The sequence below is a fragment of the Laetiporus sulphureus genome (genome assembly GCF_001632365.1).
Source record: "Laetiporus sulphureus 93-53 unplaced genomic scaffold LAESUscaffold_75, whole genome shotgun sequence".
Classification (NCBI taxonomy): Eukaryota; Fungi; Basidiomycota; class Agaricomycetes; order Polyporales; family Laetiporaceae; genus Laetiporus; species Laetiporus sulphureus.
The window spans coordinates 40528-68401 of NW_024468584.1; the positions used below are offsets into that span (position 1 = coordinate 40528).

The 27874-nt window shown below is 52.9% G+C and overlaps 10 protein-coding genes across 10 annotated transcripts in view; 6 read left to right on the top strand and 4 right to left on the bottom strand.

Moving 5' to 3' along the window:
• Positions 1 to 1975, bottom strand: part of LAESUDRAFT_687730 (general substrate transporter) — a 2491-nt gene extending 516 nt beyond the window's left edge. The window contains exons 1-11 of the mRNA XM_040905966.1: positions 1847 to 1975; positions 1642 to 1793; positions 1504 to 1586; positions 1283 to 1444; positions 959 to 1220; positions 805 to 899; positions 633 to 744; positions 537 to 586; positions 463 to 478; positions 223 to 408; positions 1 to 157 (exon numbers count right to left, since the gene is read on the bottom strand). Coding sequence (XP_040758438.1) covers positions 1 to 157; positions 223 to 408; positions 463 to 478; positions 537 to 586; positions 633 to 744; positions 805 to 899; positions 959 to 1220; positions 1283 to 1444; positions 1504 to 1586; positions 1642 to 1793; positions 1847 to 1929 — 1358 coding nt within the window. The 5' untranslated portion in view covers positions 1930 to 1975. The remainder of the gene's footprint in view (positions 158 to 222; positions 409 to 462; positions 479 to 536; positions 587 to 632; positions 745 to 804; positions 900 to 958; positions 1221 to 1282; positions 1445 to 1503; positions 1587 to 1641; positions 1794 to 1846) is intronic.
• Positions 1976 to 3620: 1645 nt separating this feature from the next.
• LAESUDRAFT_717967 (uncharacterized protein) lies at positions 3621 to 4314 on the top strand (the record flags this gene model as incomplete). The annotated part of the gene is made up of 2 exons (XM_040907381.1): positions 3621 to 3876; positions 4004 to 4314. 2 exons carry the CDS (start codon positions 3621 to 3623, stop codon positions 4312 to 4314), a joined length of 567 nt encoding a protein of 188 aa, XP_040758439.1.
• A 556-nt stretch (positions 4315 to 4870) lies between these two features.
• Positions 4871 to 5346, bottom strand: LAESUDRAFT_529062 (uncharacterized protein). Its single transcript, XM_040902827.1, has one exon. The coding sequence runs from the start codon at positions 5299 to 5301 to the stop codon at positions 4903 to 4905; it is 399 nt and encodes a 132-aa protein (XP_040758440.1). The 5' UTR covers positions 5302 to 5346; the 3' UTR covers positions 4871 to 4902.
• A 2210-nt stretch (positions 5347 to 7556) lies between these two features.
• On the top strand, positions 7557 to 8084 carry LAESUDRAFT_612207 (uncharacterized protein; the record flags this gene model as incomplete). The annotated part of the gene is made up of 1 exon (XM_040903174.1): positions 7557 to 8084. A coding segment is annotated over one exon (528 nt), but the record flags the coding sequence as incomplete, so codon positions are not given.
• A 1250-nt stretch (positions 8085 to 9334) lies between these two features.
• On the top strand, positions 9335 to 10315 carry LAESUDRAFT_529067 (uncharacterized protein). The gene has a single exon (XM_040902828.1). It carries the CDS (start codon positions 9751 to 9753, stop codon positions 10162 to 10164), a length of 414 nt encoding a protein of 137 aa, XP_040758442.1. The 5' UTR covers positions 9335 to 9750; the 3' UTR covers positions 10165 to 10315.
• LAESUDRAFT_529210 (uncharacterized protein) lies at positions 10255 to 10781 on the bottom strand. Its single transcript, XM_040902829.1, has 3 exons — positions 10719 to 10781; positions 10596 to 10664; positions 10255 to 10533 (listed from the first exon to the last, which is right to left on the bottom strand). Exons 2-3 carry the CDS (start codon positions 10621 to 10623, stop codon positions 10346 to 10348), a joined length of 216 nt encoding a protein of 71 aa, XP_040758443.1. The 5' UTR covers positions 10624 to 10664; positions 10719 to 10781; the 3' UTR covers positions 10255 to 10345.
• Positions 10782 to 13082: 2301 nt separating this feature from the next.
• Positions 13083 to 14034, top strand: LAESUDRAFT_529406 (uncharacterized protein). The gene is made up of 2 exons (XM_040902831.1): positions 13083 to 13394; positions 13457 to 14034. The coding sequence occupies exons 1-2, from the start codon at positions 13329 to 13331 to the stop codon at positions 13886 to 13888; spliced, it is 498 nt and encodes a 165-aa protein (XP_040758444.1). The 5' UTR covers positions 13083 to 13328; the 3' UTR covers positions 13889 to 14034.
• A 1-nt stretch (position 14035) lies between these two features.
• On the top strand, positions 14036 to 15335 carry LAESUDRAFT_529290 (uncharacterized protein). The gene is made up of 3 exons (XM_040902830.1): positions 14036 to 14190; positions 14249 to 15187; positions 15239 to 15335. Exons 1-3 carry the CDS (start codon positions 14104 to 14106, stop codon positions 15242 to 15244), a joined length of 1032 nt encoding a protein of 343 aa, XP_040758445.1. The 5' UTR covers positions 14036 to 14103; the 3' UTR covers positions 15245 to 15335.
• A 5443-nt stretch (positions 15336 to 20778) lies between these two features.
• Positions 20779 to 22589, top strand: LAESUDRAFT_764378 (uncharacterized protein; the record flags this gene model as incomplete). The annotated part of the gene is made up of 12 exons (XM_040913431.1): positions 20779 to 20905; positions 20958 to 20977; positions 21036 to 21050; positions 21107 to 21148; positions 21368 to 21458; positions 21512 to 21538; positions 21590 to 21667; positions 21823 to 21904; positions 21957 to 22094; positions 22146 to 22394; positions 22463 to 22509; positions 22567 to 22589. 12 exons carry the CDS (start codon positions 20779 to 20781, stop codon positions 22587 to 22589), a joined length of 939 nt encoding a protein of 312 aa, XP_040758446.1.
• Positions 22590 to 24264: 1675 nt separating this feature from the next.
• Positions 24265 to 26735, bottom strand: LAESUDRAFT_732018 (general substrate transporter). The gene is made up of 12 exons (XM_040910151.1): positions 26627 to 26735; positions 26408 to 26556; positions 26262 to 26344; positions 26052 to 26213; positions 25733 to 25994; positions 25579 to 25673; positions 25410 to 25521; positions 25312 to 25361; positions 25238 to 25253; positions 24998 to 25183; positions 24771 to 24929; positions 24265 to 24704 (listed from the first exon to the last, which is right to left on the bottom strand). Exons 1-12 carry the CDS (start codon positions 26683 to 26685, stop codon positions 24406 to 24408), a joined length of 1632 nt encoding a protein of 543 aa, XP_040758447.1. The 5' UTR covers positions 26686 to 26735; the 3' UTR covers positions 24265 to 24405.
• Between the last annotated feature and the right edge of the window lie 1139 nt (positions 26736 to 27874).

The window sequence follows — 27874 nt, forward strand, 5'->3', positions numbered from 1 at the left end:
TCGAGGGCGAAGAGCTCGCCTTGTTGCCAGGGGACGTTGCCCAGGCCTGTTGCGTACGATGCCACGTAGAAGATCATGGACGCCAGGATGAGCGACGACCACGTGTGCGAGTACTTCGTCCCCGAGACGAGCAACCCGTCCGTCTTTTTCGTCATATCTGCCATGAAACCACGTCAGCGCACGCAGAGGACATAAAAGCCAGGTGGATCAGAACCGACGTACAGTAGAAAGAGATGCTGGCGACCACGAGCCCGATGACCATGCCGGGCGAGGAGAAAATCATGATTTTTCGCCGGCCAATGATGTCGATGTACTTGAGCGCGAAGAGCGTGAAGACGAAGTTCGTGCCTGAGATGATGAGGCCGACGGCGATGGGGTCGTTGAAGCCGATCTCCTCAAAGAGCGTGGCTGGCGCAGGCAGTCAATATCATCTTCTCGTCTCTCCCGGCTGCGAATACATACCGCTATAGTACATAAGCTAGATGTGCGCGGTATGTCAGGACAGGCGGTCGTAAACTGATACCGGAATTACTTACGGTGTTGAAGCCGCACAGTTGTTGGAAGGCCTGCAGACCACAGCCAATGACTGAGAGGCATCAGAACACCGAAGGACTGAGGTGCGCGCGACTTACTGAGCGCACGGCGGTTGACACCGACGAAGAGAATGGACTTGAATCGCTGCCAGAGGGTCGTCGAGTTTGTGATCTCGACGCTCTGTTTGACTGCGGTCTCTAGCACTTTGACCTGCGAGGTGCAAGTCAACATCCGTACTCCATCGGCGACCAAAAGAGAAAAAAAAAATACCTTGAGATCCACCTGCTCCGGAGTCGCGAGTGCATAGATTTTCGACATCACGCGGCGTGCGGCTTCCACGTTACCCCTGCGAAGGAGTATCCGTGCTGATCTCGCGCTGCTAAGTATTTCACCATCGCGAAGATGCAGCGTGGACATCACGTACGCGACTCGGGAAGAAAGAGCAGGGAGATGAACTGCAGTCCGGCGGGTATCGAACCGATACCAACCATGTATCTCCAGCCACCGTGTCTGCTCTGGAATGCTGCGTCGATTCCGTACGCCACGACTTGGCCGCCAGTGATGGCTGCGACGTTCAGCGCGACCATGCGGCCTCGGAGGCGAGTCGGCGATAGTTCTTGGATATATAGCGGCGCGATGCAGGACGCGACGCCGACGGCGAAGCCGATCACGAACCGGCCACCAATCTAGCACACACGCACATCATTAATAAGAATAGAGGTACAACTACGAGAGCGGTGGAAGTTACCATGGGCCACACGGCGTGGGAGACGGCCTGGCCGATCGCGCCGGCGATGAAGATGATGTCGGCGGAGGCGAGGACGGGTCTCCGGCCGAGGTAGTCGGAGAGCATGCCCGCGATGAGGCCGCCGATGAGGGCGCCGAGCGTCGTCGCGGAGGTGATGAGTTCCTGAGGGTGGGCGGGTGAGCGGGTGAGCGACGATCTACGGCGGATCTGGTGGCACTGACCTTTTGAAATGAAGAGAGCTCGGCGGGCCCGAGATCTGAGCCGATCGTGACGAGTGCGCCAGATATAACCCCGGTGTCATAGCCTGCACGCGATGATGACGCTCTGTTATGGAAGACGAAACAAGTACTGGTACCGACCGAAGAGCAGACCCGAGATGCTACTGCAGCAGACAAGCATCCACACAAACCATGTCGTCCGCTCTTCACCTTCTGCGACAACTGCAAGCTCAGAGATCTCACCAGCAGCTCGGACCACCGTCTGGGAGACATCTTCCGTTTTCTCATCGTAGCTGTGTCGCGCCACCGCTCAGAACACGCGCAGAAAAACATGACGTTCACCTACCCACGGATGGCCCCCTTCTCCTTTAGGCTGCTCGAGTCGTCGGACGTGCGGGTCGTCATCATCGGCTGCGAAGGGGACAGCATGAGAAAAACAGCGGCCCTAGCGATACAGTACGTGACGCCGTTCCTGGCAAAAGGCGAGACGGCATGACAGGCTGAATACGGGGTGCACTTTATAGACGATCAGCCCACACCCGCATCAATTGTTTAGCGCTGCGCCAGCGAAATTCACGGCAAAAGGTTTTCGGTGAAATTCGAATGAAACTCTACCCCGCATCGCGAAGCTCATGTGCCCAGAACACGCTGTCCCCGGACTCATCCTCGCCCACATTCGCGGCTGCTGAATCCCCTCAACGCACCAATGTTTTCTGCCTCGATTGCCGGGCCGCCAGCCGGATTCTATCACCTGACGCAGCACCCTTGGCGCGCGTTCACTCTCAGCCACAGACGCGTCGGGCCAATGCGCTTGCACACCACCTCAGCAGCAAGCGTCTCTCGAGATCTTGACAGTGAATAATCGTTGAAATGTCTGTCGTTCATAAAAATACTGTCGTGCCTGACTTGCGCCGTGGCGTGTACCGCTCTAACTTCCTTGGAACAAGACCTGCCAGATGCAACATCCGGGATGCGGCCCTGTCATCCGGGTCCGTTGATTGGAGACTTGAACGATCTGGATCGCTGTCTGCCGACTCGTGAGCGCAGCTTGGTGATCTACCCCAGACCTCGCTCCATCATATAGTGTGGGGTAGTGTGGGGACAACGCGGATGCGCTGCCGGTGTTCCGGTCGAGGCGATTGGACATAGCATGTGATGGTTGTGTGAAGACGGTGGTAAGGACTTTCTTTGAACCAGAGTTGCAGCCTTCCTGCGAGGGACCATTCAGTAAGCCTGTTGCTGGGGAGCGATCTACATACGTACTGAGATAGCTTGATTGTGATCGATGATCTCACGTAGCCTGAAAGCATACATCCAACTATAGCGTTCTAGGAGCAAGCCCGTGTTCTGACATACTCGTATACGAGCACATCCGTCAGATCAGGTCCATTCCCGGGAGCAGGCCCGACATCCGACGTCTCCTATGCACTCCGTCGGATTTGTCCAGCCCCACAGCAAAATGATAGGTCGATCCTGCCACCAATCGCGGCGTTGCGAACCTAGTCCCGGGCGAGCCTCCTTCGGAGCGGAATGCCTTGTAGATGCGGCTTTTATTGTGGGTCACCGTGTCTCAAATTGCAATTGGTTCGTATATTAGGTGGGGGGAACTCGGTCCGATGTTCCTATGATTCCTACGAGGTACGCGGTGCTCGTCACGAGCTAGTCTCCTTGATTTGAGGTTCAACGGTGCCGGTGAGATTTCATGAGAGACCAACAGAGCTCGCAACAACTCCTTCCGCCGTCAAACACCGCAGCTCCTTGTTTTTCGACGTTCAGACTGCAGAACAGATCTGTGCGATCGCTCCAGATCGCCATCACATTTCCAAGAAAGAATATACCGACCATCACGAAAATAGCGGGAGGATGAATGATAAAACAAGGAAACGCCCGCAAGAGACACAACCCTAGTGTCAGGCAGTAACGCGGAGAAAACCTGCCGGAGTTGCACGCGGGTAAACCCGCATACGACGCGTCCGCACAATAAAGATTTTCGACCACAGTTACCGCTTGATCAGTCTCCGAGCTCACGCATTGGTCAAGCACGTTTCCAGCAGTCGCTAGTCAAGCCGTGTACCGTGCAGATCCCTGTGCGGCATCCGCGCCGGAATCCGAAGGCCAATATGCACAAGTACAAGTCCAGCAAGGCCCGCTGTGACGTTGACGAGTGCTGCGTTCTGCATTTTGCATGGACGCTCCAGGGAACAAGTCGTTGGGTAGTCGAGGTCTCGTGGAGCGAAGTGCTCGCTGAGTTGGCACGTCGTTTGTGGCTAAGGGAATTGGCCCCAGGGCAAGTAATCGGTGGAGAACGCCTGGAGGAGATCTTTCCGGCTTGGATCACAACAAAGATCAGAAAGCCACTCATGGAGAAGCGAGGTGGTATGTTAAAACAGGTCCTCTCCGATAGCTCGGCGTGGCCAGGAGTACGAGGGTCTCTGTGCCGTCGAGTGCATATCGCGGCTACTCACTCGCGGTAGACAAGACCAAGACGCACCCGCGTAGTCAGGATGCGACGCCAGGGCATCAGCCTCACGACGTCGTCGCCTGATATATGAGATCTGGGAGAAAGGTGCGAAGACGCCGCCGATCCGATGGTCCTCATCCGCCTTTGTCAGGAACGGTCAAAAACGCTTTGGCCGCCCGAACTGCATTGATGACTGGCGCACGAGGCGCTCGTATTCCGCGCCGCCAGGCGCAGTTGTGAGATCACACTCCGGGTCGTGGAGTGGAGGAGAAACGGTCCGCGTTCTGGGTTGGGATAATTGGCCAGGTTGGGCGCGGTGTGCGATCCCGCAGAGGGCGGAGAGAGCCCAGTGAGGGGGAGAACTTGAGAGTTTGACTTAACTAGTCCGGCGGCTTAGGACGATGCGTTCTCGGAAGAGAAGAAGGCATATAGAACTCCGGATGATCCTCGTTTCGGAGTACTACTATTCTCCAGGATTTGACTTATTGGTGCTCTACATTCAACTTCAGTCGTTCAAAAGCCCCTCGGTGGAGTGCGTTTACGAAATGCGAAAGGGTTTGATATTGAAGTGCGAACGTTATTTTAGGACGATGCATTTACCTCGCTTGGTTGACGTGTTGTAGCGTCGAAAATCATCCTTGTGCCGCATTCTGAGTCTTGACTGAATCTAGAACGAGTTGGAAAGACCTCAGACGATGTCATGACTCACATCTATTCCAGCCGGTCATGATGCGTTAGAGTTCAGAAATATATTTCTAAAGAGACGATGAATTGCTAAGCAACATTGAAGCACAAAGTCGTACAGCTTGACTCTGCATATTTCATTAAAAAATGTTCGAGGGCGCTACGAGCCAAGTCTCACCGAAATCAACAAAGTTGAGACTCCCATGTGGAACTCCTTCGTAGTGTTATGCTTCTAGGACTCAGGCTCTTGCCGCGAATCAACGTCGACCTTTAGAACAATGCTGGAGCTTCGACAAAACAACTAGCGAAACTTCTGCGACATGGGAATGCAGGAATTTCTGAATCATCCAAAACGAGACAGCCGATATCGAGAGGAACAACTTGAAGCCGGCAAAGTCGGGGATATCTTCCTTCCGGTGCATCGTCATGCGGACCTTGTCTCCTGGACAGGTTGGCCACGAACGAATTGACAGCTTGCGCGGTCTTTGTGCTCGCGGTGGAGTCAGTATCAGTGCGCGAAACTTTAGCGCAGTGACGTTCTCGTCGGATGCATGCGAAAAAGCGATTGAGCTGGCGGCGAGCAAGGTACTTTCTGAGTGGCAGTGAGAGCGCCAATGGCGGAGCGGGGCGAAGACTTCGAAATTTACCATGTTCATGACTAGTTGACTAGTCGAGTGTCCACAAACAGCGCTATCGACGCGCACAATCGGAGCAAGCTATGACTATTGAATCGTAGAGTAGATGTCTCGTCAAACGCCGAGACATGCAGTGGCGCGGGTTGATGCCATCAAACTGATACCGATCGTGCCACACTGGCAGTTTAAATGATTGACTTTTACTCTCGCAGGGTGAACTTTGACGGCACGAGAGAGCCGTGGAATCTCAACGTTCTACGTCGACTGCCCTCGCTTTTGGACACCACGCTTGTGGCTGAGCTCTTCAACCCAGACAATATGCTAGGCACAGGGTCCACGCGCGCCTGCAATGTGAATAGACGGTCGATCTGTCGACTCAAGTACGTCGTGATTTCACTCCAATTATCATCCACTGCGATTTGTATCTATCAGAACAACATTCACTGATCTGCCTTCACGATGTGCAGCACTATTATCTGGCTCGCGAAGCCTTGTCTGGCTGATAGCTCGAGGAAACGATCACCATGTGGACTGCCGCCTGGAAGGTTAGCATGGCAGATGGCTGTCTTCGCCTTCACGCGTCCCTCAAATCAGATGGAATGAAGGCTGGTGCATCAGCAGACCAAGTATAGCCGGTATACGGACCGACAAGAGAGCGCAGATCCTATGCGGACCCTGGTGTCACCCACCTGCTTCCTACGGCCTTGCGTGCATCCATTCAATGAAGCTGCGATGCTGTTATCGTGAGCCAACTACTAGTATAGCCTCAAGCTTCAACATCAGTATCAACAAGACCCGATTCTCGCTCGCAGGCGCTGCCCTTGTAGGCAGACGAAGGGCGCGATGTACAGTATCCCCACCTCCACGCGTAATCTGAGCGATCGTGAGTGTCGTCGTTCCTGGTCTTCTCCGTTGCGGCCGATTCATCATCGCACATGCTGCTATTTAGCTTCTCAGCGACACCATCTGGAAGTTTTCCTGGCTGGAAGCTCGAGGAATCAGCCGCTTTGTCGACTCGACTACGCTGCATGAATTGTCAGCGCCTGTCTTGTCCAGCAGACGCTCCTCGCGCCACGGATGGGGGTCGAATGCGGTGCGTCAGCGAACGCTTCTATTCAGACAAAGTTGGGATGTGGCTATCCGGGAATTGACTGGCGCAGCTCGTAGATATTCGTGCATCATTACGTCCTTGCATTTTTGTCTTCATCTTGCCATTCTGTGTGCGTGCGCCCTGCGCATACTGCGGTATCGCTAGAGGGCCTCATTCTAGTGGCATAGCCTCAGCGGCGACGACGTCAGGACGGGTGGGCAACCTCATGCACTCGTGGTATCTGCGCCGATGTGCCGATGTGGTTCACTTGACGACTCTTAACGGTATGTGTGCTCTGATACTGTCAATCTAATATCATATCTTGATGGGAAGTGTACATGATGAAACGCGGCGCCCCGAAGTTCCTCCAGCTATCCGATTTGCTTTCACTCCGTCTCGTGGCAGTGATCATAGCTGCGATGTTCATTGAGGTGCAGTGCGTCTACGATGCTGTGCAGAATAGAAGTTTTTCCGTGCTCAGAATGGTCGCGGATGCGCAGCAGTGCAGCAATGCCCGCAGAGTACGAAGTGACTTCTAGCCGGGTGCTGAATATGCGAGGTTCGATGAGCTTCTATACAACTGCAAGGTACGTAAAATCCTCAGTCTGTGCGATGTAATGTGCGTGAGCCGTAGCGACTCACTCACGGACACACATAAGTACTTTAGATAATGAACAGTAGGTGCTATACATGTCATGCCTCGCCTCACCTGTGCCCGTGTCTGAAGCCGCTGAGGTACACATGGTTCGACTGCCAAATAGACTGCTGACATGTGATGAACGGGCGGTGCACGTACAGCAATCACCCTAAGTGACCGGCTGGTCTGAACATAGCTGTGCAATCCCTGCCTTGCACACTGCACGCAGTTAGGTAGGCGGTGTGTGGGTTCCCAGAAGACACTACGTACAGAGGCACGTTGCAATGCGATGAGACTCCTACATATATCCCAAGAGCCGGCCTGGAAAGTCAATCCTGCGACCATCTACCGACCACTCGACAACAACTATGGCATCCTCAGAACAGTACCTGAAACACGTCACGAAAGCTTCAGGGGACAAGGTACTCAAGGTACAAAGGCTTGAGCCAACGGTAAGTGGGAAAGCGCCGCGTATGCGTTCTTGACGATTTATGCGCTGCGCTGCGTTAGATCAAGGGTGAGGCTGTCAAGACTGGCTCATCGGCGACGAGTACTCTGCCGCAGCTTCCGGTCTGGGTGTGGGAGAACGTGATTGACCATCTGTGGGACGACCAGTGGACTTTGCGGAAGTGCAGGCTCGTCTGCCGAGCGTGGTACCCTCCCTGTCGCTTCCACTTGCGCACGGACATCACGATCTATAGTGTCAAGGGTGTGAAGGCATATGTGAAGGAGCTGAAGCAGGCGCCCGAGCTGTCGAAGTGGCCGCACGATATGACCATATTGGGTCATCTGAGGACAGATCTATCAGCATTGTCGCTGGCGGCGATCCTGCTCGCTCGCAAGCTGCCCCGGCTGGAGACGCTTACAATCTGGCATTCAGAGTGGGAGCCGTGGACGATGCACCGCGACGTCTTCCTGCATCTCTCTGGCTTCTCTGTCACTCGCCTCCATCTCTATGATGTCAGATTCCCGTCGATCACCGTCTTTGGGCGCTTCGTCTGCGCGCTGCCACGCCTCGTCACGCTCACATGCTGGGATCTTGAATTCACACATTACCACTTCCACCGCGATACATTTAGTCCATATCGCGATCGCGTCAATATCACCTCCTTGGAACTCAGCAATTTCGGGATACATGGGAAACTCGTCGACTTCTTTGCTTATCCTGGCATCTCGAGTCGCTTGCAGAAATTGGACCTCAGAGTTACAAATGCGGATATGTCACAATACAAATGGGACCGGCAGCCATTGTTGGATGCTGCCTCTGGCTCACTCTCACAACTGCGATGCGATCTTCGATCCTCAGCACTACAGACGGGTACAGAGGTGTCTACTGCAGGTGTGCGCTCTAGCTTTATGCAAGCATTTCTGCTATTTAAAGTCTCTCTAGCTTTGGTGCCATCATTCAGTGACCATACCTCACTGCAGAGACTACGGATGGACTTGTTTGATTCTTTGCAAGATTTTAATCTGGACATATTGTGTCAAACGTTACTTTCAATCAAGTCAGGCCAGCTTCGAAAAATTTTGATAGTGGTTCATTGCCAGGAACAGGAAACACTCTTATATGGATGGAGCAACACGAAGGAGGAAGTGAAGGGCTTTCTGAAACTCCATCAGTCTGCTCATTCCAAAGAGATTGACAATCATTTTTCGTCTGATTCATTCGGATTGCTGGGCAGAATAGAATTTGTGCTTATATATCGGAGTTGGACCAGTAGTACAACATTGTCTGGGGAGCAGTGGAAGCAGCAACTTGAATCTTTATTCCCAAAACTGACCAAACGAGGCATCTTCCGGTGAGTATCCCACATTTTACGCCTAGACTCATGCATTCACCCCGTGTCGCGATATTGGCACTACAGCGCCACGATTGGGGCAAAGGGATTATTGCCGGATGAAAGCTTTTGATTATCACGGCCATTGTATCTCCAGCAGATCCTTCCCACGTTCGCGGATTTGTCTCCACTCTGGCAACAGTGAAGGGCACACTCAAGTGGACTGCGCAGGCTTCTACCCTCACCTCGCCGGCCCTCCGAAGTGTTGTATGGCCGTGCACGTTCTCGGTTACCCACCACGATTTCTTCCGCAATCCCCTACTCCGCGTACATCAAGGTCTAGCATCCGGTTCTCGCATATCGCCATTGCCATTCCGACGCTCAGACATCTATTTTCTCCATCTCGTCTCCATCTCCGTATGCTCCACCAACGATCGCTCATCCCACGACTGCTACATTCCCCATTCATACACATGCGCTATCCGCTGGAATCCACCCACTAGGACTCGATGGCGGCCAGGTAATCTTGGTCAGGATTCCCCAGAAGATGTCTGCCCGTCTGTTTCGTCGTCCGCACGGCGATGCCTGAGACGCTTATTCTATCGGACTATCCGCATTTTGACGGGTGATTCAATATGGGCACAGCAGACCCACTGGATCCGTCTCCGCTGAGAGGCTCCTGAAGGCGAACTGGCCTGATATTTTATCTCATGCCACACTACATATTCCGTGCTCGTATGTGCACCCACATTCGCAATCTCTACAAACAATGTCAAGACGCTATATCACGCAACGAACCACGGCGATATGACAACATCAGGCGATGCGATTTCAGGAGCGAACTGACTCTAGCCGGCGGAGGCTCAACGGAGTCCGCACGCTCTCCTCCCCTGTGATCCGTAGGTGCTCAGTCAGCCCAGGATGACCTCGAACCTCATCTGCCGCTCGTCATTCAACTCGAACACATGGCCTCAATGAAAACATGCAGTTGGCCTGCCACCAGCGGACATCCCACCGATACACTCCTCCATCGACGATCCGCATCAGACCAGATTCATCTGTACGAGCGCGAACCCGTGCCCGAGACATATGCGTGGACTGTCCGTACGCATGAACGTCAACGCGTGCCGGTGGCCCTTGATCTTCCTCGTACGAAGCAGGATCTAGCGGTCCTTAACTCAACGATCCAACCAGAGCCCCCTTACCTCAGGGCCCAACAGTGCGCGGACCATGTTCACGAACGGGATTGGGATGGCGCCGATCTGGCCTGCGCTGACGGAGATGATGTCGACGCTCGGGCACGGAATTCCGCTCACGCGGGAGATGGAGAGCGGCGTGACGGCGCATTGGATGACCTAGCAAGTACCTTCCGGACGTGAGGGACGGAGACGGCAGGCCACAGCGTGTTCCACGGATTTGCGGTGCAATCGCGAATTCACCGGATGACCGCGTTGAGGTACGTGAGCACAGGCGCTGGCTGTTCCTGCATCGAGGCGGCACCTCATCAAGTGAACGAACTGCTCACGTAGCGTGCGCTGGACGGCACGCTGCTTGCAAAGCTCAGTGGGCTCGATGAGGCCCCACTGCACGTCCTGCAGGTTTGGCGTCAGGATAGCGGGAGGTTTCGACAGGACGTGTTGCTGGAGTACTTGGATCAGGTGCAGTGTTGGAAGTGCTGTGTATGGATCGGAGTTGTGCTGGCTCAGTGGATGTTGTCGCATACCCGGCGCGGTTTAGGACTTTATCTACTGAAAACACGAGGTTTGTATTGTTTCACGGCGAGTGTATAGTACAGGAATTGGAGACGGACCTGCGAGGTTATGTGTTTCTGCAGACATTTGTAGAGAGGATTTGACTAGATTACGCAATATAGTCGGGCCTGTTCATCGCGCTTGCATCAGCCCAAGTCAGAACATGCACGCACTAACTGTACGATACTCTTATTCTCTATGACGCTCTCGACTATATTTGCTCTCCTCGAACATTCCGGTGACCCGTTGGTTGTATATTTGGTCTTCTCATCCAAGAATCGAGGAGCTAGAGGAGCGATGAGAGTGTCTTCACTAGAATTGAGGAGTCGGGCCATAGGGTACCCTGTTTCTAAGTCGATACCGGTCGCGACGTAATCAAAGATGTTCGCAGCCTCGAACGCCACGAGGTACGGTCCATCCTACAGGACGAAATTATTGTAAAGGTTATTGTAGGCATCCGAAGGACGTGATTGCGCACTTTAATTTTGCACTCTCGGACCACGCACAGCGATGCGACGATCCTTCACCTCTCCCCTGAACGCTGCCGACTTGCTCCATATCCCCTCCACACCTAGGTCCGTTGGAGATCTCCTCGATATTCTTGTCGAGCTTTTCCACCAGCCGGAGGTCCGATGAGACCGGGCGCGGATACGACCGCTCCAGTCCATATGAATCTGCAACCCACATTGTCATTCGTAAGTGAATACAAGCAGTCGGCCATGAAGAAACACTTGCCTTGCATGGTGCAAAAATTGTGTCACTCGATTGAGGAGCCTCATGTCAAGCGCATGTGCCGAGCTGCGAATGCCGGATCTCACACAAGCAGCACACGGCGGATGTCTCAGATGCGAACGATTCGATTAGATGCGCTCACGCTTGGTAGTCGTCTCGCGTGCCGAGTCATCAATAGCGAAACCGATCGTATGCTGAGCAAAATCAACAGAGTCGATGTCTTCGTATTGATAGCAGACGTACCATGCTCGATCTGTTATGAAAATGTCTACCATATATTATCAAGCAAGAGGAATGTTGCAGGGCCTGCCATGAAGGCGAACGGAGTAGAATGAGAGGTCGTGAAGTGCAGGGTCGGTGACAGCGAAGGCAGAGCACGATGAGGTCGATCGGATATAGAGTCGCGAAGGAGAACGCTACAGGACAGTCGACAGATGAGCGAGAGAGGTCAGCAGCAGCTGCCATCGATATGATCCGGTACGCACCATACGCATCTCGATCCCAGCGTACCTCTCTCCATGAGAACGCTCACCTGCTGCCCTTCCGTGCTGCGACAGCCGGATACCACATGAACGCCTTTCGGCGGGATGCATGAGGACCTAAAAACGTGACACGCTTCTCCTTCTTTATTTGTGACAGCTCAGCGACCTCGATTTTGCGGCTATGAGCGCAGACGGGCGCGTTTCTGCACCAAGCAAGAGCCTGAGACTACTACTGCTCCTCGGGAGGGATGGCCACGAACGCATTGATGGCTTGCGTGCGGTGGAGTCAGGATCTGCGAAATTCACCATGTTCACGTCTAATCTAGCGTCCGCAAAGCGAAAGCTATGAAGAACGAATGTTCAATCGTAGAGTAGAGACGAGGAAGAGGGAAAGCAGGAGCGAACCCGCATGTCTCGTCAAATGCCGAGACATGCAGTGGCCATGCAGTGGCCAGGCGGCCAGGCGTGGATTGATGCTACATACTGGGCGCTAAGTTAATTGTTTAACTCTCGCAGGGCGAACTTTGACGGCACGACGTAGCTGTGCAATCTCAACATTCTCCCTCGTTCTCGCTGTCGGACACCATGCTCGTATTAGAGCTCTTTAGTTCAGGCAGCCATGCCAGGTACAAGATCCACGTGCGCCTGCAATGTGAATAGACGGTCGATCTGTCGACCGTTCAAGTACGTCCTGATTTTTCGTCCGCCTCACTCCAATTTTCGTCCACTACGATTTGCATTTGTCAGAACGCAACATCCATTGATCTGCCTCTGCGACTTGCAGCACGACCATCTGGCGCGAGGAGCCTTCTCTGGCTGACAGCTCGAGGAAACGATCATATGTTGACTGCCTCCTGGACGGTAAGCGGCATCGCAGATGGCTGTCTTCGCCTTCACGGGTCCCTCAAACCAGACGTGGCATGCAATCGACGCGTTAGCAGACCAAATGTGGGCAATATACGGAGCGCAGATCCTATGCGGACATCTGCACCGCTTCTCGCGGCCTTGCGTGCGTCCATTCCATCAAGATGCGATGCTGTTATCGCGAGCCAACTAGTATGGCCTCAAGCCTCAACATCAACACCAATGTGGCCCTTATCTTGCTTTCAGGCGCTGCGCTTGTAGGCAGACGAAGGGCGCGGTGTACAGTATCCCCACATGCACGCGTAATCTGAGCGATCGTGAGTGTCGTCGTTCCTCGTCTTCTCCATTGCGGCCGATCCATCGTCACACATGTTGCTGTCCAGCTTCTCACCAACGCCATCTCGAAGGTTTCCTGGCTGGAAGCTCGAGGAATTGGCCGCTTTGTCGACTCGACTATCGCTGCGTGGATGTTCAGTGCCTGTCTTGTCCGGCAGACGCTCCTCGCGCCACGGACGTGGCTTGAATGCGGTCCGTCAGTGAACGTTTCCATTCACACCTTGGGCTGTGACTAGGAATGATGGAACGCACATCCTATGTTTTCAGGGACACAACGTCCTTGCATTTTCCTTCTGCATCTTTCGAAGCTGTGCGCGCGTATGCGCGTGCTGCAGTACTGCTAGAGAGCCTCGTTCTCGTGGCATAGCCTCAGTGGCGATGACGGGTAGGCAACCTCATGGCTGCACTCGTGGTGTCTGCGCCCAGTGCGGCGATGTGATGAAGGTATGTGTGGTTTGATACCATCGATTTGATAACATATCCTGATAAGAAGTGTACATGACGAGGCGCGGCCTCCCGAAGTTTCTCCAGCCATTCCCTTTGCCCTCGCTCCGTTACGTGGCAGTGCTCATGGCTGTGATGCTCCTCGAGGCGCAGCGTGTCTAAGATGCTGTGCAAAACAGCGGTCATTCGGTTCCCGGAGTCATTGCAAAATCCGAAGTGGTGCAGCAATATGCTTAAAGCCTTCTTGTCAGGCGCTATATAAGGGAGATTTAATGAACTTCATGGACGTGTATTCATCCAGCAAGGTGCGTCCTGAGTCTATGTGCTTTAAGGACGCACTGAAAGATGCACATACGGACTTGGAGGAAACGAGACAATTGCGCTATGCATGTAGTGCCTCGTCTTTTACCCGTGTCTGCAGCTGCTCAGATACACATGGTTCTGTTTCTTCGGCCGTTAATTATACCGCTTTGCTGTGCATGCGTTATCGATGAATGGACGGCTTGGCTACAGCACCTGCAGATACTGTAGCACCCCGATTGAATGATTGTTGTCTGTGTGATCCGAACGTGGCTGTGCAGCACGGTCATGTGGGCGGTGTCTGTATTCCTGGAAGATATGGTATATATAGCCACGTTGCAATGCGATGAGCAGCCAGCTCGGAAACTCACACCTGTGAGCATCCTCCGCAACTGTCTACTCTAACGATATGGATTCCATCGAATGGAAGCTGAAACGTCTCGCAGACGGGACGAAAAGATGGAGACTCTTCAATTCACAACAGCTTGCAGGAACCGTAAGCGGGCAAACCCCATGTATACGTTCCTAACCATTTACGTCCTGCACTGCGTTAGACCAAGGAAAGGGATACGGCAGGCCGTACGGCGTCATCCGAGGCAGAATCTGAGCTGGAATCCGAGGTGGAATCCGACTGGGAATCGGAGGCGCAACTAGTGGTAGAGCCCGAGGTGCAACCAGTCTCGACGAGAACTGTGCCGCAGCTTCCGATGGAGGTGTGCGAGAACGTGATTGACCATCTGTGGGACGACCAGCGTGCTTTGAGGCAGTGCACTCGTGTCTGCCGAGCGTGGTACCCTCCGAGTCGCGTCCACTTGCACAGGCAGATCACGATCAGCAGTGTCGAGGATGTGCAGGCGTATGCAAAGAAGCTGAAGCAGACGCCCGAGCTCTCGAAGCGGCCGCACAATATGGCCATGATGGGCGGCGGCGATTGGAGGTCAGATTTGTCAGTATTGTCGACCGCGGCGATCCTGCTCGCTCCCAAGCTGCCCCGGATGGAGACGCTCGAAATCAGTATGTCAGAGTGGAAGCCGTGGACGATGCACAGAGACATTTTCCTGCATCTCTCCTGCTTCTCCGTTACTCGCCTCAATCTCTACCGTGTTACATTCTCCTCGATCAATGTCTTTGGGCGCTTCGTTTGCGCGCTGCGCGCTCTGGTCGAACTCGAATTGCGCGATGTGGAATTTATACGTGACGAGTTCCACCGCGATACGTTTGGTCTATATCGCAACCGCGTCAACATCAGGTTCTTGTTACTTGGGGCAGTTTCTCGCATGAGACCTGAAAACCTCATGGACTTTTTGACTCATCCTTGCATCTCGAGTCGCTTGCAGAGACTCATCATCGATGATTCACCTTCTGGGACTGAAAAGCAAGACCAATCGAAATGCCAGCAACTATTGGATGCTGCATCTGGCTCACTCCTTGAACTGCCATTGGTTCTTCCGTACTCAGGACAACAGACACATACAGAGGTGTCGGCTGCAGGTGTGCGCACTTTAAGTTTATGTAAGCATTCATGCTAACCAGAGTCTCTCCAGGTTTAGTGCCATCCTTCACTCGCACCACCTCACTGCAGAGACTACGACTAACCTTTGTGGGTGCTTCTCGAGCGTTTGAGATCGACACATTGTGTCAAGTCTTACTTTCACTCAAGTCAGGCCAGCTGCGAGAAATTGTGATAGTTCTCCGACGTGGTGCGAGAGTAGGGAGGGATCGTAACGGTCAAATGAAAAAGGAGGTGAAGAAACTCCTCGATATCCACAACTGTGCTCGGTGCAGAGAGGTCGACAATCATCTTGCATCCGCCTCATTCAAGACACTGAGCAAAGTAGAATTTGCACATGGTTTCCCCCTTGACAGGGTTACCAAGGAGCAGTGGAAGCAGGAGCTCGCACTTTCATTCCCAAGACTAATAGAGCGAGGTATCTTACGGTGGGTATCCCTCATTTCGCGCCTAGACTCACGCATTCATCTGCGTCGCGATATTGGAACTGTAGCGCCACAGTGGAATAAGTTCATTAGAAGAACAATTGTGATCATTGCAGTCGTTGTATCCCCATTAGCTGATTCTCGACTTCGTGGTATTGTCTCCGCTCTAGCAACGATGAAGGGCATGCTCAACGCTTCTATCCTCGTCTTTCCGGCTATCAAGTGTCATATGGCCCTGCACGCTCTTGGCTACACATCACCGTCTCTTTCACAATTCCCTACTCCATATGCATCGCGTGCGAACATATAACATGTCCCAGCATCCAGTTCCCCGCATACCGCCATCGCCATCCCAAACTCAGACATCTCTCTTCTCTATCTCGTCTCCACCTCTTGCAAACTGTATGCTCCGCAAGCAATCGCGCATCCCAGAACCGCTACATTCCCCATTCATGCGCTCTCAAGTGCACGCGGTCCGCCGGAATCAGCCCACAAGGTCTCCGCGGCGGCCAGGCGATCTTAGCCGGAATTCTCCAAAAAACACCTATCCAGCCATTTCGTTGTCTTCACGGTAACAGTGACGACGCTCAATTCGATGGGGCTATTTGAGGTTGCGGAACCTCCGATCGGGGATGATACGGACACTTCGAACTAAAGAAGCATCTCCATTGAGAGACTCCTTGAGGCGAAGGGGCTTGATATTCATTCGCGCTGCGATGCATGTTGCGACACATATATCCGCCATGGCTGCTATGCACGAATGCCGAGGTGCCGCATGCGATGAATCTGGCGATACGAACGCTATCAGACAGCGCAAGTCGAATTCAGATCGATACTCTTTGCAACAAGTACCTTTCAACGGCCATGCCCTCCTTCCCTGCAACCTGCGATTGCTCAGTCACCCGCTCCCTTGAGGCGATCTCGATCCTCATCTCTCTTCTATCTCCAACTCGACCGCGTAATTGCTAAACAGCGCGCGGCACGACTGCCAGCGCCAGCCATCCCATCAGCACAGCACTCACGCAACGACGCACATTCGCGCATCTTGATCATCGTGAGCACGAACCTGCGCCTGAGACATATGCGCGGAATGTGCATACGCGTGAACGTCAATACATGCGAGTGGCCCTAGATCTCCTACGCGCGTAACGGGAATTGCCCTCCTTGATCCAGCGCTCTGACTGAACTCCGTTGCATCAAAGTCTTCAGAGCGCGCGGGACGCTTTTCATGGGACGGCCCGGGACGGCGACAATCTGGCCTTCGCAGACGGAGTCGATGTCGACGCACGGAAGTGGAAAGCTGCTCGCACGGGAGATGGAAAGCGGCGTGATGGTGCATTCGATAGCCTGTCGAGCACTACGTGAATGTGAGGGGCGGAGAAGCGCGAATGTAGGAAGCGGGGTATGACGGCGGGCCACAGGGTATTCGACGACCTTGGGGATGCAACCACGACATCCACTGGATGACTGCATCCAAATTCGCGCGCGCGTGCGCAAGCTGTTCCCACATCGAGTCAGTACCTCACGAACTGTATGAACTGCTCACGCAGCTTGCGCTGGATGCCAAGCTGCTTGCAAGGCACACCGGGCTCGATGAGGTATCACTGCGCATCTCGTCACTTCGACGTCAAGATAGCGGGAGGTTCGGACGGGAAGTATTGACGCAGCGACTAGCCCTGGTGGGGTATTGCGAGTATCGTGGATGGATCGGAGTTTCGTTGGCTCTCTGGATATTTTCACATATCGGCACGTTTCAGGACTTTATTTACTGATAGCAGAGGCTGTCATTGTTCCACGGTGTGTAGGTAGTATAAGAGACGGAAACGGACTTGCGAGGTTATAGTCTCCTTCAGACGGTCGCTGAGGTAGTTTATTGCGTATTGATTTGATTACACACTATGCCTGGGCCTGTTTATCACCGCTTGCATGAGCCCAAGTCAGAACGAATACGCTCCATTTGAAAGGTAGCCGGATGCTCTATCGCGCCCTCGATATATCCGCTCTCCTTTAACCTTCCAATGACCCGTTCCAACGACCTGTTGGCGATATGCCCGGTCTTTTCATCCAGCGTTCAATAAGCTAGACGAGCGATGATGAGTTCATTCACGAGGATTGAAGAGGCGGTTTCTAGGATTCCCTTCTTTACGTCGACATCAGTATGAGCGCTCATGAAAGCATCGAAGCACTTGACGATGAAGAACACTCACTCTGCAAGGTGCCGTGGACGGCGATGACATAGGAGAGCGCATGCATTGGCTGCTCCAACGTCGGGGCATTGCTGGCGATCACCCGGCTCACCACTGGACGTCGAGCAGCTTTACATACGAGACGCAACAGAACGTCTTCGTATTGATAGCGGACGTCCCTTGCTCGATCCGCTATCGAGAGGAAGTTTGCAGGAACAGCCGCAGAGGTGACCAGAGAAGAGTAGGAGTCGCGAACTGCGGTGTCAATGACCGTGAAGGCGGAGCACGTTCAGGAGGAGAGATCAGACACAGAGTCGCGAAAGTAAACGCTACGAGATGACCCATGAAATCGACTAATGAGCAAGATAGGTTAGCAGAAGCCCAGCATCAACATGTCCCAGCACGCACCGCAAGTATATCCATCGTCGCATACCTCTTCCCATGAGAACGCTGCGCTGCTGTTCTTCCATACTGCGACGGCCGGATTCCACACGAACGCCCTCCGGCGGGATGCGCAAATGCCTCAAATTGCAGCTCGCCTCTCCTTCTCCATTTGAGATAACTCAGCGATATCGGTCTTGTGCACTACGAGTGCAGACAGGTGCATTTCTGCGGCTAGCACGGAAGCACTAGTCCAGTAATGCTCCGCAGGGAGGATGGCGGCGACTCCGCATTGACGGCTTGCGTCGTCTTTGTGCTTGCAGTGGTCGGCAGCAGTGCGCGATGATCGAGCACCGTGAGGTTCTCGTCGGACGCAGAGGAGAAGGTAGTTGAGCTAACAAGGCGAGCAGAGTGCTTTCTGAGACTTTAGCGCCGGAGGCAGAGTGAGGCGCAGTTCACGATTGATCGAGTGTTTACGAAGAGTAAGCATTAGTTAGTCATAGAGATGTGAGAGAGGACAAGCACGAAGAATCCCGTCAAATGACTGGCCCGAGTGGCCGCTGCAGACATGTTGGAACACTCTTGGGGCACGAATCGTCAGTACTACAAGGCGCGCAAGTTGCGCGTGCTGTAATGCATGACTGACTTTGACTCTCGAATGGCATGGCGAAGCCATGCAACCTCACCATCCTGTGTCATTCTTGCTTTCGGAAACCACGCTCGTCATGGAGCTCTTGTTCAAGTAATTACGCTATATACAAGATCCACATGCGCTCGTGATATGAATGAACGGTCTCTCGTTCAATAAAAAGTATGTCTTGATTTTCCTTGCACTTCACTCTTGCTTATTCCTCGGACTGTCGTCCAGTACAATCTGTTAATTATTGACAGATCGACATGTCACTTTGTCGACTATCACCGCCTGTATGGTGAACCCATAGATGATTTTCTCTCCTTCGTAGGCCCCTCAAAGCACAGACGTCGCTTGAAAGCCGTGCGTCAGAGGCGCCACTGGTCACCGCAAAGAAAGAGCATGCAGGATAGGTGAGACAGACACAGAGCCGCGAAGACAAACACTACGAGACCGCCCAAAGAATCGACTGATGAATGGAGCAAATTGAAAGAAATCCACCATCGGTACGAAAAACTGCAGCAGGACAGCGTATATCTTCTCGTGTGAATGCTGTAAGTGGTCAATCCCTAGTGACAACCTGACTCCATGAACGTTTGCCAACGAGATGCACGAACACCTGCTATTACAACGTACTTCTCCGCCCACTGCAACAGATCGAACAGTTCAGCCTAGGCACCACGCATGTGAATAGGTATGTTTCTGCCGTCAGTGCGACCACGGCCCCGTGCTGCTCCGCGGCGGTTATGAGGAATACCGCGGGAGGGACATCGACGGCGGCCTTGGACTCTGTGCCAGGGGGTGTCGTCAAATGACCGGAGGCCGCCGCAAATGGATATCGGTGAGGGTGAGCTAAACTTTAGAATGCACCAAATTACTTCAGCTTCGCGCCGACCGTTATTCTCACGATTTTCTTATGCCAGAACGCAACACCGTGCACGTTAACGGTCACGACCTGCAGCACGAGCATGCAGCTCGACGAAAGTCCCTTGACCAGCAGCTCGAGGAATCGGCTACTTTGTCGACTAACACTGCCTAGACGTTCGGCGCACGAGATGGCTGTCCTTGTCTGCAGACGCTCCTGGCGTCGCGGATGTGGTATGGAAAGCGGTGCGTCAGCGAACATTTCACTCAAACCTTATACCATGGCCATGGGGCTTGACGGGCGCAGCTGCTAGGCATTCGGGCGTCCGGACGGCTATGCGCTTCCCGCCTGTGTCTTGCGGACCCGGGTGCGTGCGTCCAGCGACACAGATTGTGGTGCTGCTGTAAGGAATCGCATATAAGTAGTATAGCCATAGCGGCTATCACAGGCAGGCCACCTCATGAGCGCACTCGTGTTGTTTGCGCCAGTGCGGTGATAATGATACTTTACGGTATACGTGGTCTGACACAATCAATCCGATACCATATCCTGATAAGAAGCGTATGTGACGAGGCGCGCCGAAGCTACTCCAGCCATCTCCTTTACCCTCCCTCGGTCCCGTGGCAGTGCTCACAGCTGCGATGTTCATTGAGGTGCAGCGCGTGTATGATGCTGTGCAGAATGTAAGTTTTTCCGTTCTCAGAATCGTCGCGTAATCCGGAGCAGTGCAACAATCTTCGCAGAATACAAAGAGATTTCTAGTCAGGCGCTGTATATGGGAGGTTAGATATAAAAGCTACATCGCGCGATCTAGCGTAAATTATTTTGCTGATGATGTCATCTGCAGGCGTGTCCGCCTGGCAAGGTATTGATTTATCACCTACCGCTCTCCACGGAATGATTCTAATTGAATCTAACTGCGGCTTCTTGACAGCCTGATTGATTTTTTCCCACTGCATACACAGTGGCGTCTCCCCTGTCTCCTTCTAAAACCGCATCTCTGCTGTTCTTGGAACGTGAGTGCGAGGTTTAAAGCGATGGCCGCCCGAGGTGTACAGATCCTTCTTCGTCTCTTTATCGCCCAAGATGCTTCTCTATGGACGCGACGTGAGCGAGGTCCTCTCACCTGACGAAGTTCCAGACCAGGTGCAAGGTAACCAGACGGGTATCTACGTCAGCGTCGTTCTTGCAACCTTGGTAAGCTACGATGCTAGTACGTCTCTAACGTGTATTATTCAATATGCTTCTGGCTGATGACTTGTTAGTCTGCACGTTCGACAAAGAGGTGCGTCGCATATCTGCTTTATGATCAACCAAAGCCAGTTTGATGAAGTTGCGGGCAGGTCAGATACTTCTGGGTGCGTGTGCTGGCATGCAGAGTATATGGTTTAGCTGAAAATTGGATCCACCCCAGAACGGATGCACTCTTGGCATGACGAAGACCGTATTCTTCCTAGTAAGCGCAGCATCAGTTCCGTCCAATATACACACTAAAAGCTCTAGAACCGATATGGCGGCATCTGTGGAGCATTATTTACCATACCCTGTGAGTTTCCTGTCATATGATCCGACCGCTTTGATCTGACCTTCCTTTTTGAAGGGTACACATTGAACACGACTCTCACTGAGTAAGCTCTTTGTTTTTGAGGTATAATCGGACTGACTTCCATCCTAGGTGTGCGCCTCCACCTCAAACTCCCCTGAGAAGTCATCTCATCACGCTCTTCTTATAGGCAATGTCTCGCAATGGGGCAAAGACTTTTCCTGTGCGCGCCCTAACATCCTCAAATCATATCTCGTATTGATCCTGTGCTTGCAGACTGGGTCACAATTATTGCCATCGATTGTGCGCGCGATAATGTCTTCCGCTCTTCCTGTACTGATGAGCACGGTGAAGACATTCTTATGATCAGGGTGCTAGCTCTGTACCACAATGGTCTGTCCCCTTTGATGTTTCTGCGCAATTTTCCTAAATGTACGTGTCAGACAAGAGGTTGACATTGCTTCTGTCAATCTTTCTTGTGCTTGACGCGATAGGGAAGGCAGTCTTTGTCGTCATCGGCATTCTCGGAGAAGAAGGCAAGCGCCACTTAGCTTTGTGACCGTATGTAGTCTGACGCAGCTCTACAGTCGGGCTTTTGGGTCTCACTCCAAGCATCACGTCGTGCAGTTACTTTGCTCCTGGAAACGAAGACACATATATTCTTGACTGGTGCGCTCTTCCACTCTACTGTTTCCTTGACAGGTGTCTCATCAATCAATAGGACCATCCCGCTTGCGTACGAAGCTCTCCTCTTGGCTCTTGCTCTTTACAAGGCCACGAAGTTCTGGAAATCGAATGGTTTGCATGGATCGCGACTCGTATGGGTGCTTATCAAGGACCAAGCTGTCTATTTCGCACTGTGAGTTGAGAGAAATCGCACCGGAATGACCAAGGCTCACGAGAAACTCAGAGCGATATCCTGTTCGGTCTTATACATCGTTGACGATATCGTTCTTATGTCACCGACGCTAACCTCAGTTATTCAAGCTATGGGCAGTCCCACACTTCTCTGTATTCTCGGGAGCAGGATGTTCTTCAACCTGAAGGAGGCAGCGGGGCACGGGATCAATGTCGGCACAAACTGGTCCTCTTACTCGCACGGCACAGACGACGTGTTTCACTTTGAGTCAGTGTTTGACGACCCTCAAATTGGAGAAGGGTGAGCATCATACCGCGCCTTGCTTTTTAAGAATGTGAACTCACTAGACTGTCCGTCATTTCAGGCAGAGCACTAGCACCTTCTGTGTTCACAATTCAGGGGACAGGGACATCGAGTGCGTCTTTTCAACATGTCACTATACTAAGTCAATCTCACGGTTTGATGTTTGCAGGTCTCAAGCCAATGCCGGAATGATTTATGAGATGCAGAACAGGCATGACAGGTGCGTTAAAAGCATCTTCTCACAGCTCAAGTGTCAAGTCATAATGTGCCCAACGCAACAAGCCCTAGGATATCGTCTTCGCTAGCCGTTCCGCAGCATGCCAGTGAGACTAGTAAGCTTTTTTAATGGCTGATATGGATCATGCTAGTCTGACAGTAAGGAGATGTGCAATTATTGCAGTTGTACAAACTAGCACAAGGCACGTGGCACGCCACGTCTGATAACTGAGAAGTGGAAGGCGCATTCGCGGAGAGTCGCAGTCCAAAACCCTTTTGCTTTTTTCTGCGCATTTTTCATACTCTAGTCACTATGGCCTACTTCAATCATTCTCCTCGAAAATGAGCCAAGTCGAGCGCATGTAGCAGCCGTACCAGAAAAATCGTCTGCTATGCCCTAATGATGAATGAGTCATACAACGACATTGATAGACCCATCATTGCCCTTGGTTTCGAGAGGCGGTGAGTCGAGAAATACAACATCGTGCGCCTGAAGATCAAAATGTGAGGGAACCGCTCGTACCGATGAAAGTTGAAGCATAGGTGGTGCGACATATCAAATTCATTCGCAATGGAAGGCGGATTACACCGCGCGTAACAAGACACCATGGATGGTGTCGAACGTTAACCTTGGTGGGCGAGGTTCGGATAAACATTAAACGATACGAACCACATTGTGGATTGAGGAATTTGAAAAATGTGAGTGGCTCTAGCGCGCGATGTGTGTCTCTTGTCTGCTGGATGTATTAGGCATTCTGGAAGAGTTCAGAATGGTACTTTACTTCATGGTTGCTCATGCGTCTGTGCATCGTGTCCTGACTTCGTGGAGCACATTGCCAGAGATGTTCACCTAAAAGCCGAAGAAGCATGCATTCTTGGACTGAGAGAGCGAGACTACTAGGAGTATGGCAACCAAGTAAAGCAGACTGGCAGCACTCCTTCCATGTTCAGCCTACGGGTGACAACGATGGCAAAAGAAGCTCAGCAGCTGATATTCAGAGGAACAACTTACGGTGAGCCACACAAATAAATCACGGGAACCAATGGCACCCAAACGGTCAGCTTCTTGAGTCAATGATATGGATATGGTTGCTGGGATACCCTCGTACGGGCACGCATCGGGCGGACGACGCTCGTCGTGACCCATAAGCTGCAGATGATGTGCATGTGCGATAGGATACTCATCGTGCATGATGGTGCCGTTGCGAAGGAGGGCACTTACGAGGAGCTCATGCAAAGCACGGCGTGTTCGCACAATTGGCGAGCGGCGGTGAATGGATGCGCGAGTGATTCACGGATGATGCTTTTTTGTATTCTTTGTGAAATTCTCGGATCTGTAGCATGATATAGTACTTTGAATTGTTTTTTAGTAGTTGAACGGTTTGCGGCCTCAGACACTCATTGTAACATTAGCAAGGCTTGTATGTAACCTCACTCGGCGAGGAATAACAAAAGCATAGAAGGCTTTGAGGTTCATGTTGATGCGTGATATTTGACGATCCAGTGCCAACCCTTAGACATTGTTATCAAGTTCCTCGGCCAAATCCGAGCTGTAGCGGCGCATTCGCTCAGACAAGTGTCACGTATCGCTGAGCGCATAGGATAGATTTTATAAATACACGGGAATCCCAGCAATCCGCATGATTGGGCGCTGTGAAAGTGAAAAACCTACAAAATACAACAGTGCGTCGCAGACATCACAGGAACATATCATGGTCGTTTACATGTTCGTCATAATCAAGGGGACACGACACGGCACATGTTTACTGGCATACCAGCGACCGCTCGCGCATCAAGCCTTCTGCCTCTCTTTCTCCGCCCGCACGATTGCGCGCTTCTCCGCACGGAGCCGCACGCTATCACGGACACCGAATCCATTCTGGAAGATGATCTGCACCTCCTCGAGACTAATCCCCGCCGTCTCGGGGTAGCAGGTTAAGCAGAAGATCCATCCGAGCAGGCAGAGGCCCGCGTAGAAGCCGAAGGCGCCTGCGGGAGTGATGGCGGCCATGAGCGAGAGGTAGGTCGAGCTGATGAGGAGATTCGTGCCCCAGTTCATGGCCGTGGAGAGGGAGGTGCCGATGCCGCGGACTAGGTTGGGTGGGGGTGAAGATCAGGAGGAGGAGGGAGTAGAGGATGGAAGGGGGGAGAGCTTACCGTCGAGGGCGAAGAGCTCGCCTTGTTGCCAGGGGACGTTGCCCATGCCTATTGCGTACGATGCCACGTAGAAGATCATGGACGCCAGGATGAGCGACGACCATGTGTGCGAGTACTTCGTCCCTGAGACGAGGAACCCGCCCGTCGTCTTTGTCATATCTGCCGTGCAATGAAACCACGTCAGCGCGCTCAAAACCGTAAAAGATAGGTTGTGCAGACCGACGTACAGTAAAATGAGATGCTCACGACGACGAGCCCGATGACCATGCCGGGCATGGAGAAGATCATGATTTTTCGTCGGCCAATGATGTCGATGTACTTGATCGCGAAGAGCGTGAAGATAAAGTTGGTGCCTGAGATGACTAAGCCGGCGGCGATGGGGTCATTGAAGCCGATTTCCTCGAAGAGCGTGGCTGGTGCGGGTGATCAATATCACTTCTTCGTCTCTTCCGGCTGCAAATACATACCGCCGTAGTACATGAGCTAGATGTGCGCGGTATGTCAGGACAGGCGGAGATGGACTGATACCGGTATCACTTACAGTGTTGAAGCCGCCCAGTTGCTGGAACGCCTGCAGGCCACAGCCAATGACTGAAGGGCATTAGCGCACCGAAGGAAAGAGAAGTGTGCACGACTTACTGAGTGCGCGGCGGTTGACACCGACGAAAAGGATGGACTTGAATCGCTGCCAGAGAGTCGTCGAGTTTGTGATCTCGACGCACTGCTTGACTGCGACCTCCAGCACTTTGACCTGCGAAGCGTAAGTCAACGGCCGTACTCCGTCGGCGACCAAAACAAGAAAATATACCTTGAGATCCACCTGCTCCGGAGTCGCAAGGCCATAGATCTTCGACATCACGCAGTGCGCGGCTTCGACGTTACCTCTGCGAATGAGTATTCGTGCTGATCTCGTCCTGCTGAGTATACCGCCATCAGGAAAATGCAGTATGGACATCACATACGCGACTCGGGGAGAAAGAGCAGAGAGATGAACTGCAGCCCGGCGGGTATCGCACCGATAGCGACCATGTACCGCCAACCACCATGGACATTCTGGAAGGCTGCATCAATTCCATACGCCACGACTTGGCCGCCAGTGATGAAGGCGGAGTTCAGCGCGACCATGCGGCCTCGAAGGCGAGTCGGCGATAGTTCTTGTATGTATACCGGCGCGATGCACGATGCGACGCCGACGGCGAAGCCAATCACGAACCGGCCGCCGATCTAGCACACATGCATGTGTCAGGACTAGAGCTATGACGAAGGAGGAAGGGATGTCACCATGGGCCACACGGCGTGGGATACGGCCTGGCCGATCGCGCCGGCGATGAAGATGATGTCGGCGGCGGCGAGGACGGGTCTGCGGCCGAGAAAGTCGGAGAGCATGCCCGCGATGAGGCCGCCGATGAGGGCACCGAGCGTCGTCGCGGAGGTGATGAGTTCCTGAGGGCGGGCGGGTGAGCGATGATCCGTGGATCTGGTGGCACTGACCTTTTGAAATGAAGAGAGCTCGGCGGGCCCGAGATCTGAGCCGATCGTGACGAGTGCACCAGATATAACCCCGGTGTCATAGCCTGCGATGCGATGATGATGATGACAAATCTGTTATGAAAGACGAAACGGCAACTGCTACCGACCGAAGAGCAGACCCGAGATGCTACTGCAGCAGACAAGGAGCCACACAAACCACGTCGTCCGCTCTTCATCTTCTGCCACGACTGCAAGCTCAGAGATCTGACCAGCAACTCGGACCGTCTGGGAGACGTCTTCTATTTTCTCATCGTAGCTGTGTTCGCGCACCGCTCAGCGCTCAGAACACACACAGAGACTCGCCGGAAACGTAACGTTTCACCTACCCACGGATGTCCCCCTTCTCCTTGAGGCTGCTTGAATCGTCGGACGTGCGAATCGTCATCATCGGCTGCGAGGACCTGAACAGCATGAGAGAAACAGCGGCTCTAGTGAGATGGATGGCATGACAAGCTGAATATGGGGCGCACTTTATAGACGATCAGCCCACACCCCGCATCAACTGTTTGGCGCTGCGCCAGCAAATTTCACGGCAACCATGTTTTCGATGAACTTCTAATGAAGCTCTACCCCGCATCGCGAAGCTAATGTGCCCAGAACGTGCTGTCCCCCCGGACTCATCTCCGCCCACCTTCGCGGCTGCAGGATCCCATCGACTTACGAGCGTTCTCCACCCCTTAGGACATCACTCTCAGCCAGACGCGTGGGGCCAATGACAGAAATTAGGGGACCACGTATGGAGAAACGAAGGTCCTGTTCGACAGCTCGGCATGGCTGGAAACTTTGAGGGTTTCTATGCGTCGTCGACTGCTTGTTGCGCCGGCTTCCTCACGATTGGCAAGACATATTTGCATAGTCAGGATGCGACCCATGGCATCTGCAACACGACGACGTCGCTTTATGATTGGGATCTGGGAGAAATTTGTGAATATGCATCCGATGGTCCTGATCCGCGTTTGTCAGGAAATGTCGAAAATGCATTGGCCGCCCGGACTAGATTGGTGACTGGCGCATGGGGCAGTCGTGTCCCGCGCCGTCAGGGCCCACTTGTGAGATCACGTTCAGGGGTATGGAGTGAGACAGGTCCGGAGGTGTCGGAGGGAGGAGAGAACTTGAATTTGACTTGATGAGCCGACAGCTTGGGCCGATGCAGGCGTTTTTTACGTGTAACAGGTCATGCATGCTCGGAAGAGAAGCAGGCATATAGAACTCCGGATGTCCCTCGTTTCAAGGCACTATTCTCTAGGGATTTGAAATATTGGTGAAGTGTCAAAGTTGTTCTAGGACGATACAGTTACCTTGCTTGATGGACGTGCTCTAGCATTAAAAATCATCCTTGCGCCGCTTTTCATTGAACCTAGGACGCGTTGGATGGCCTCAGACGATGTCAGACCTATTCCAGCCTGTCCTGATGTGTTACAGTTCAGCGACACATGCCTAAAGACACGATGAATTGCTAAACAACATCGAAGCACAAAGTCGTACCAGAGGTACGACTCGTGACTGGGACTCCATGCCGCTTGACTCTGTGTATTTCAAAATGCTTCCGAAGGCGCTATGTGAAATGTTGAGAC